At 42.9% G+C, this 10,364-nt stretch overlaps 1 protein-coding gene across 1 annotated transcript in view; it reads right to left on the reverse strand.

Moving 5' to 3' along the window:
* Positions 1-9,438, reverse strand: part of LOC139630742 (glutamate receptor-interacting protein 2-like) — a 160,150-nt gene extending 150,712 nt beyond the window's left edge. The window contains exon 1 of the mRNA XM_071494425.1: positions 8,891-9,438. Coding sequence (XP_071350526.1) covers positions 8,891-9,047 — 157 coding nt within the window. The 5' untranslated portion in view covers positions 9,048-9,438. The remainder of the gene's footprint in view (positions 1-8,890) is intronic.
* Positions 9,439-10,364: the final 926 nt, after the last annotated feature.

Consider the following 10,364-nt stretch of genomic DNA (forward strand, 5'->3'; position numbering starts at 1 on the left):
GTTTCGATAAAACTATTTCTTCACTAAACCATCAAGATTTGCAGTCAACACTTTGCAAGTAATGAGCTTCACACAATGAAAAAAGCTAATAATGAAGACAAAGCAGCAGCAGCAGGAAAACTGACGTGCAGAGCTGCAGTCAGCGGCAGCAGGTTAGAAGGTTCTAGTGCTGGAGGAAGGGAGAGGCAGGAATGAAACATCCGCCCACACAACTGTGGTATCACCCAGAGATTGAGGGCAAAGTACATGAGGGAAAGAGAGTGACAGAGAGAGCAAAGGGAGAAGCAGAGTGACATTAAAGAGAGAGAGAAAGAGACCATAGGAGTGAGATGGAAAGAGGACTGGGGGTGGAGAGATGAGAGAGCAAAAGAAAAGGGGGATTTAACACCTATATTTAGATGCTAAATGTGTCTCATCAACACACACACACACACACACAGACAGACAGACAGACACAGCAACTGTAACATCTGATACCCAGGGTTGAACACCAGGAGGGTTTTCCTAATTTAAAACATCTGTGACATTTATCGAATCAACAAGACATGTTGTATCAGAGGCTGTCAGTCCGGTTCAACATCCACCGCAGGAATGTTACAGGATACACATTTAAAGGATAGGCTTACTCAAACAGCACCGACAGTACATTCAGAGTGTTATTGGCTGCTGTAATTGTTCTTTTCGTCCAAACTGGGTGCTAACAAATAAAAGTGTTTTCAATGTAAATGAAGGGGGACAAACTCTACAGTCCTTGTTCTGAGCCAAAATGACTTCTAGAGTTCAGCTGCAGCAGAGTGAGTTAGACAAATCAAGAGGGTCTTTTTCAAAGCCACTGTTTTTTTTGTATGAAATTCCCTCTCGTGCTTCCACAGACAGAACCTCTTTCTGAGCTGGGATAGTAACACAAAGGAAGAGTTCAGTACAACACAAACTGCAACTTTGGATGATCCCTGTCTGATCCGTCTGCTGAAGCCACACACCAGCTTCAGCTGAACTTCTGTCTGTTCACAAACACTTGTGAACAGACTGTGGATTTTGGGTCACATACATCGATCTTACAAGCAAGTCATCAATAATAATATTAACCTGAATCACCACGTCATGGTTGCATGCCTCTACTAATCACCCAAGTTGCAGGAAAGATGGTCACAATCTCCCCTTCCTGAGCTACAGCATTGCACACATGTACAGCACACATCGCAACACTCGAAGCGAGATTTGTTCAACACTACCTTCATTCTCTCCACGCTCGCCTCTTTATATACTTCGTAGAAGTCAATGAGTTGATATCAGCACCTACTGTCTGCTAGACCTGTAGTTCAGCATCTGTAACACTGACTCCATTACAAAGCTGTTGTTTTACACTTACCCCTGTTTGGTAATTTCATTGTTCCATAGAAGCACACTTGAATCATGGGAGTGTGGACACTGAAGTTGTGCATATGCATTTCAGACAGTGCAGTGATACTTGGTATGGCATGAAATTGTACTTGTGTTTCTAGATGTTCTTATATTTTCACCAAAAAAATGTATAAGATGGAACCGTTTATACACAAAGTTAGTTTTGGTTAAGGTAGGTTAAGATTAGTGGAAAATAGTTAAAGATATAATCTAAAGGTAGATGTCCATGTGTTTGTGATTATAAAGCAGGTCTAGGTTCTATATTAATACTGTGAAAGTATCAAAGCCTCGAAGCCTGAGAGAGGAGATGTTAAACGGCACTGAAATGGTTTTTGGTTCTTTAAACCACAAATATATCTTCTCATGATATCAGCACTTAAAAAGGTGTCAAATATGGAACCTTGAGTAGGATTAGATTAAGTTGAGTTGGGCTAAATTTGGCAGTAGATTACAGTAGATATGTATCTTCAGTGATTGAAATTACTAAAGATTAAAGATCAAACAGGATCTTTATAATCCGTGAGTTATAATGTTAAGGGGACATGTCAATTGAGAACAGAAGATACTGGACACAGAAACATAACTGATCTCACAGAAATGTGAAGTTTGTTCGTGTCTGCAGCTGCTGTCAACACGGATTATGAGTGCTCCTATAATGCTGCATAATCTGCTACTTTCTCACTGAGAAGATGACATGATAACACTACTATCAGTCTAGTTTCAGATTTAGAAAATAAGATAAGTTAGAAGATATGATTAGCTTTGTTGATCCCTGAGGCAAAACTGGGTCACTCCAGCTGCAAACACCCCCCCCCCCCTAAAAATAGAGGCACTAAAACATGTTTGAGACTAAAGCTGCAGCATATGGGCCGCAGTAAAGCATGTTTCTTGTCAACTTTAGTTTGTAGTGACAGACATGACATTTTCACATGTCACATTACATGCTATTTACGTGCTGTTGATATTTATCATTAGCTGCATAAGAAATGCAATTTACAAGGTCCCATATTGTGCTCTTTTGCTGTGTTTTATTTGAAGTGTTTATATCCCTAAGAAAATATTAGTGTGGTTTAAAGAACCAAAAAACATCTCAGTGTAGTTTTACATCTCCTCTCTCAGGCTTCTCTCTGGAGCTCTAGTAACAACTGATCCAGTAAAAATACAGCAGATTTCAGGTAAACACTCAGAGAAATCAAATCCTGCAAGGTTGGATGGTGGGTTCAGGTGGGCGGGGCTTTGGGCGTGACTGAGAGCGGTAACTGCTTTGTTGTGACATCACAAAGTTCCAGAAGTCCTGACGGCTGGTTTTAAGGCTCAGTTTCTGAATACAGGCTGTGTGCATTTCTCTGTGGACTGAGGCTTTGATACTTTCACAGTATTAATGTAGAACCTGCTTTATAATCACAAACACATGGACATCTGCCTTTAGACTTTGTGGAGCCTGTAAAGCTCATATCATCAACATCACAAACAAAAACTTTAGCAGGTAGCAGGTCAAAGATTGTTGAAACTCTCAGATCATTCTGCAGACCAGGTTTTGCTCTCTTCTTATTTTCATTACAGAGAACTACTATTAAAGACAGTAGTGTTTTAATGTATTGATGTGGTTCTGCAGGATGATTCAAGTTCAATAAAGCACCAGTGTCAGTTTGAGGATAAACATATGAAAACAAACTGAAACTCTGGTCACTGCAGCGCTTTCTCCTGAAGTCTCCACCTATTTTAAAACAATATGTAACTGCACTATTTTCCGTTTGTCTTTCCTCCTTTCATGTCTATATGTCAGCTGCACCCCATGCCAGCTGGTATGCACACTTGCGTATTCATGCAGTTCATGCATTATGAAAAAGTCGGTGTTTGAGTGTCTTTGTGCTGAATCTGGTTAAAAGGAAGAAATGTGAAGGGTTTCATTTCTCTCAGCGGTGGTGGGTTTTTAAAAATTGAGTAATAGCCATCAGGTGTCAGTCTGTCTTCCTGCAGTGAATATAAAGTGTTTCTTAAATGAAAACCTTGATGTTCAAGAATATGTGGGGGCAGAGAATAAAACTAAACTTTCATCTGACTTCCGAAACTCTCCGGCTGCTTTCAGTGTGCTCTCTAAAGAATTGAGGAGAAACTGGCTGATTTAATTTTCTCACTGTGGATGTGTATAAACTTTAGCTTGACCTAGAACCAGATACTAAAGTTGAAACTATTAATACTGATTTTTCTGCAGTGGCATTAATGTTGGTTCTAGATTTGACTAACCTGTCTACCTTAGTTAGATAATCACAACAAAAAATATATCAGATGTCAGGTCAACATTTAGAGAAACAAAATCCTGCAAGTTTGGATGATAAATCAAGGTGGGCGGGGCTTGGGGGCATGGCTGAGAGCAGTGACTTTGTTGTGACATCACAAAGTTACAGCACAGTGTAATCAGGACCAGGTTTCTATTTAATCCCCTTCTCTGTTGCTTTTGATGCTGATGGCGCCATTTAGCTACTTGTGGATGCCGTTCAGCCTCTGTAGCCTCTGTGAGCAGCTTTCAACAGGCTGATTATTTTTTTTTCTGTCTGTGGTCCTTTTGATGTGCATCCACTTATTTTCCCTGTTAACAAGCTTTTCAGCCACTTCACTTGTTGTAAACCAGCCAGGGAGCTAATTTCTTGTCCACGGTATCAGCGATAGCAAATTCATCCCCAATTTCACCTGCCAGGTTCATTAATTTCCACAGATGATAAGATGGTTAGAATGAAAATGGACTCCCATATGACAGGTACTGGCTGCCAGGGTGGGTGTTGAGCAGGAAAGAATTTGTCTTATGGGTAATAATAATTTCTCAGTGTCATTGTGAGCTGGTTCCTGCTGTTTCTGAGAGATATTTATACCTTCAAACAATTTGTGAAACAAACATTATTTCTGAAAATGCAAACGCATGTTCCAACACTTTAAGTATGAGACATTCTCCCAATCACAAACAGTCACATGGAGGGAGCACAAACTGGCAGTGAAACGACAAACAAAGCATTAGTGGTTCACTGTCAGGAGAGGATAACCACGCAAATCCTTGGGAACCCCAAGGGGCCCCTGAGGGCCTCTCCTACTGGCACATTTTGCAACAACAAATATAAACCCTAGTTTGATGTGTGCTGTAACTAGCCTCTACTGATTGTGAGGCATTCAGGTAACATCTGTAAAGTATAGCGTCTACCAATATTCTGTGATGGGTTGACTAGAGGAACATCTGGTTGGAACAATCAACATTATCGTTCCCTTCAAAATCAACAGAGGTGTTTTTTTATGGTATGTCAGTGCCTTTCAAAACCGCTGGCTCCCCTGGTAGAGCACGTACCATGAAGGCCCGGTTTGAGTCCGACCTGTGGTCATCCCCTCTCTCTCTCCCTGACTTTACTGTGTCACTCTCTCTCACTGTGGCTTTTTGAATAAAGATTTTTAAAAAATACCCAAAAAATTACCTGGGAAATGGGGCAAAAATCAACCCACAATCAACCCAATGCAACAGGCTCAGGCTGATTTAGCTGGTTAGTGCTTTCAACAGAGGAACCAAGCAAACATGGAAGCTTCTATATTTTACTCTCTCTGCTTTGATCTGCTGCAGGTGCTGTGTTGCTCCAGTAAAGGCGACAGTTTGCCTCCTGGAGCAGGATTTGGCTGGTGGCTGGTGGGTAATTTCACACTGCGATCACACATGTGGTTCGCATCATCCGTCGGCTGCTGCAGAAGTTCAGCAGGAGTTTCACAGGAGAACTGATCATTTCAGTGCAGGAGGCACAATTATAAGACTGATGCAGATCTCAGATGAAAATGTGCTCGCACGGAAATAACACAGAGGCTCAGCAGCTTCAGGGGAAATTTAGAGTCCAGAAAAAACGTATCTGAGAGGTTTATACTCACATGTGTCTTTTAATTACATTTAATTTTAGGGAATATCTTTAGTACTTTGAGTCAGTCCCAGCACAGATCATGACACAGATGATACTCTGCAATCTAACATCTAAATCTAGAAGAACACAGCTTTTCAACAAAAGGAATTCAACATGTAGACTTTTGATGATCTGCCAGTGCTTTGAAGAACTTCTGCTACAAAATATGAGCTGACAACAAAAAGCACATAATGAATGACAGTCTGCTAAATATAAATCCTGAATTACTCGTTAAGTCCATATCTGATATCTGCTGGTTACATTTTAACCCTTCACCTGGTCTCCACACAAACTAAAGACATGGCTTCATACACAACTATGGACATTTAGATAGATCTTATCATGTTGTTACATGTTGCTTTGACAAACAGGTGTATTTCTTGGTCTGGAAATGAATTAATCAAATTCAATTATGAATTGAATTGAATTAAGGTAAAATAAATGCCATCTACTTAAGACTGTTATGACACCTTTTCCAAATCAGCTCCATCTACATATGTTGTGTCATGGACATCCAAAACACATAACTAGTTTTCCACAGCTTTAAACCGTTGACACTGAATGCACTGAAGTGTCTTAATGTGATGTTTCTGACCTTGAACACTTTGCTTCTCGTGCATACATCAGAGCGTCGGCTCCTGTGCCTTACACCCCGGCTTTCAAGCAATTTGCCTGAGGTAAATTAGATTTTTTGCTGTAGTTCACATCCACAATGCTCATTCAAATTTCGCACAGGTTAACGGTTGGTAGTTTTGCTGCCATTCACTTGTGGCAAAGAGCTATTTTGGCAAGAGGAAATCGTGCTTTGATGACAGTTCAACCTGGTCTCAAGGCAAGGTAACTAATTTCCTGCTTTTCACTCCATCCAGTATTTCCCCACCTAACAAAGCACATATGCACATCCATTGTACAGAAACAACAGACCCATTGCTTCATGCTTTTCTCCTCTCAGATCATTGTGGGCTGTGCCCATCACCACCTGTCAGTTACTGCATCCAGATGGGGAGGAAAGATGCCATAAGACCTGCAGTTAACAAAGAAGATCGAATAATACTGTTAAAGATATTTGGTCAATGCCTTGTGCTAAAAATCCAGGTATTAAAAGTTCACCTTTTTCAAGCTGTTCTATTTGTCAGGCTGGAAAAACCTCCAACACTACAGCCCAGCAGAGGGTCTGGGGAAACGAATCACTTCTTTTTACACTGACACTACTCTGATCCAGGAACCTCATGAGAACCTAGAATCCGTGCTTGGGTCTACCTGGACAAGGTGGTCCAAGGTTGGTTCCAGTCCAGTTGTGGTACAGTGCAGTTAAATGCAATCTGTTCCCCCCTTGAGGGCCAAAATTTCCAGTTTGAGTATTAGCCAGAAAACAGAGAAGATAAAACCTCATTCATATTTGAGCAGAGAATACGTTTTCTGGACGCCTCTGTGTGAGACACATGGCACACTAAACATTTATGCCCCTGCTGCTCGTAGCTGCAGCAGATGAAAGCAGCCAACAAATGGCATAAGTCATGTGAGGAAAAAAAAAGAAAACACCTATTGTGCTGGAACAGAGGAGGATGTTGGGATGTTTGCCTTGATACGCTGGTGTTCCCTCTTGTTTTCAAAGTGACCTTTCCCCGCCTGCAGTGTGATGCTTGCTTCTCTGACAGTTGTTTGATGCTGTTTGAAGTCTGGCTGCTGCAGTTTCTGCTGAGTGATTAGAAAGATTGTTTGATGAGAGGATGTATGGGAGGGGGGAGGACGATGAGCACGCTCACACTTCCCTCTCTCTCACATGTACATTTACTACTGTATACATCTCACACACTCACCCTCTCATTCTTCTCACTGAGCTGTTTGTGTGCGATCAAAGGAAGTTAAAAAAAAAAACAACAACAAAATCTCACAAAAAAACTCAACTCTCTGTGAAATGTTTCCCAAAGTCTTTGAAGAACATGAGGTATCGAATAAACTATAGCATCAACACTAACCAGCACAGAGCTAATTAAATGCTAGCGCTAACTCATTAAGCCAACTGAACAGCAATGCAGCAAACACACAACAAAACCTTGTGACAGGAAAACTGAGAGCCCAACTTTTCTGTCCCTGCAGGAGAAAAAAAGTCTCAGTTTCCTCCAGAATTCATTATGCAACATGTCTGCATCAGCAATTATGTTTCAGGCCAGCACTGCCGGGACAGAAAGCAGTCTGACGCCTGCACTTGGTGAGGTGAAGCAGGTAGAAGGGCATATGTTTGGGCACAGAACCTCCACCAACAGGGCAGGAACACACAGGTCATAAACATTTGAATTTAATTTACTGAAGAGAAAAAAAGAAAAAAGAGCCCACAGGTCGTCCGTCAGCAGGTTACTATGACCCATCGTTAAGTTCTGTTGCTAGGCGACATCTAGTGGTCGTAGCAATGATGACAGGAGCAAAGGGAAAAGTGCGGTGACGTAGTTTATAGAGCGACAAAGTCCACGTCAGGAGGAGGTTGGGGTGGATGGATGAATATGACCCAGGAGAGCGGTGTTCGATTCCCATGTGACAGGAGCAGTTTATGTTGTTTCTATTATCCATGACCGTCCGTTATTATTATTGTAACCATGACAACAAAGATCGTCTGCTGTTGAGGAAGAACTTATTTTAACCCAAATCACCATCTCTTCCTAAACCTGACCAGCCATGACTGTTATTGTAAAAACCATGGCAACAAAGGTCCAGTTCCATTCATGTGTTTATTATTGTAACCATGACAACCAAGATCCAGTATATTTGCCACTGTAGGGGCACTAAGGTCATAGGAACCTATACAATTGTTCAGGTTGGAGGACTATTTGGAACAAAAAAAAATGTATATGTATATGTTTTTTTCAGCTGTCTGATTCGACCTATAGGAGTGTCTCCTGAAATATCACCTAGCTACCTTTGTCGCCAAGGTTACTATAATTACAGCCATGGCATGGTTGGTTCAGGCACAAAAACTACTTGGTTACGTCACCGCACTTTTCCCTTTGCTCTTGTCAGATTTTCTACGCCCACTAGATGTCGCCTAGCAACAAAACCTAACTATGAATCATAATAACCTGCTGACAGACGACCTGGCTCAATCATCCTTTCACTGACCTACAGTGTGAGTAACAGTGTCACAGTCACAGTGACAGGTAACAGGCAGCAGAATGAACCAATCAGTGAGGAGTATTAACAACCTGGATGAAAGTGCTCACTGCTGAAGAGGAGTCAACACATCAGCAAAGCGGGGGAGGGAGGGTGATATGACCGACACTGACAGACACACTGAGTTCAACATTAATATACACACTCACAAACACACACATAAACACACTGTTGTCAGCTAAACAACCACGGTAACACAAAGTCATCAACCACAGCAAAACACATGAATATACAGAACTCTCAAGTTTAAAATGACTGTAAACACACAAACACAAACACACATCAACACAACACATATCCACTGCACTGGTACCGCCTACCAGCACCTAACAACACACACACACACACACGCACACACACACACGCACACACACACTGGCAGCAGTGCGACCTCTCACCACTGATGCAGAGGCTGAAGCGGCAGAGTTCGTCGCACAGGGTGTCCGGGCTCTCCAGCTCTCCTGGTCCTCCTCCTCTTCCTCCTCCTCCCTCTCTCCTCTTCTTCCTCGGCGACATCCTCTTCACCATCTTCATCACTCGCTCCACTTTGTCCATCCTGGCTGACCAAGCGTCCCCTGCCTCTCTGTACCTGGACCTCCCGCTCTTCTCCTCTCTCCTCTCTTCACCTCCTCTTTTCTAACTCTGTCTCTTTGTTTATCTCTTTAGGAACTTTTCCTCCACTCTTCACTCACTTGTTTCTCGTCTCTCTTCCCTCTCTCGTATTTCCAGCACTTGCTTTTCCAAAATCCCTTCTCCCCCTCCTCCTCAGTCTGCTCTTCTCCTTCTTCTTCTTCTTCTTCTTCTTCTTCTTCTTCTTCTTCTACCTCCAATTTTTCTCTCTCCTTCCAATGCAGCACTTAATTGCTCAGGTTCAGTCCCACATCATCTTCATCTCAGTCTCTCCTCTTCCTCTCTTCTCTTCACCTCCCTCTTCTTTAGCTCACGGAAAAATCCAATGAACGAAGCGACTGGTGAAGTGAGACACTGAGGGGCGAGAGAGAGGAGAGGGAGAGAGGGGAGAGGCAGCACGTTTACTTTCCCCCTCCTCTCTCTCTCTCTCTCTCTCTCTCTCTCTCTCTAGCCCACCCATCCCACCTCGCCATCCCCCACATCCAACCTTCAAAACTCTCAGCTGGCGGTTGGGGGGAGAAACGGCAGCGTTTTTAAAACAGGCTCAGCACGCTCCTGTTTCTTTGTCTCTCTGCTTCATTATCTCTGCCTCACACACACTTTTCATTCTGTCACTTAACACACACACAGTTTGTCTCTTTCAACAGCAGCTGCCACAGTTAACTTCTTCAATCAATCCACGTCTCCTCCTCCTTACTTACCTTTTGCCTATATCTCTCCTTCATCTTTTATTCCATCTCTCCTTTGATACTCCCGTCTCTCATCCCCACACACCTCTTTCTGTGATTCCATCTCTCCTACCCTCCCTCTATCCATCCACCCCCCCGCTCCACCTGTCTTCTTGACCCTAACACAATCCATCCTCTCTCAACACCTCCGTCTCACCCAACCCTCTCAGTCCCTCTCTCTCCCTCCATCCCTCTGCCAGTTGTTGTCTGCTCTTTAATCTCTATTTCGTGTCTCTGCATAATAAGCTCCTGGTCTTTTCTGAGGGAGGGTCTCACACACACACACATACACACATACACACACACACTGCAGATTGGCAGGAAAACACACACTGTGGACACTTCTGCTTATCTGTCTCACACACAAAATGACGCACAGTCACACACATACATATGCCGTCTATCACACGCACCCACACACACACAGAGCAGAGGGTGTGAACCCCAGGTAGCTGTAATGAAAACTCACCTGTGGGGGAGGAGGATGGGGGGGGGGGGGGTGGGGGGGTGGGGT

This window comes from Trachinotus anak, unplaced genomic scaffold (assembly GCF_046630095.1).
Source record: "Trachinotus anak isolate AG129_WGS33_773 ecotype Australia unplaced genomic scaffold, CSIRO_AGI_Tana_v1 ptg000013l, whole genome shotgun sequence".
NCBI lineage: Eukaryota > Metazoa > Chordata > Actinopteri > Carangiformes > Carangidae > Trachinotus > Trachinotus anak.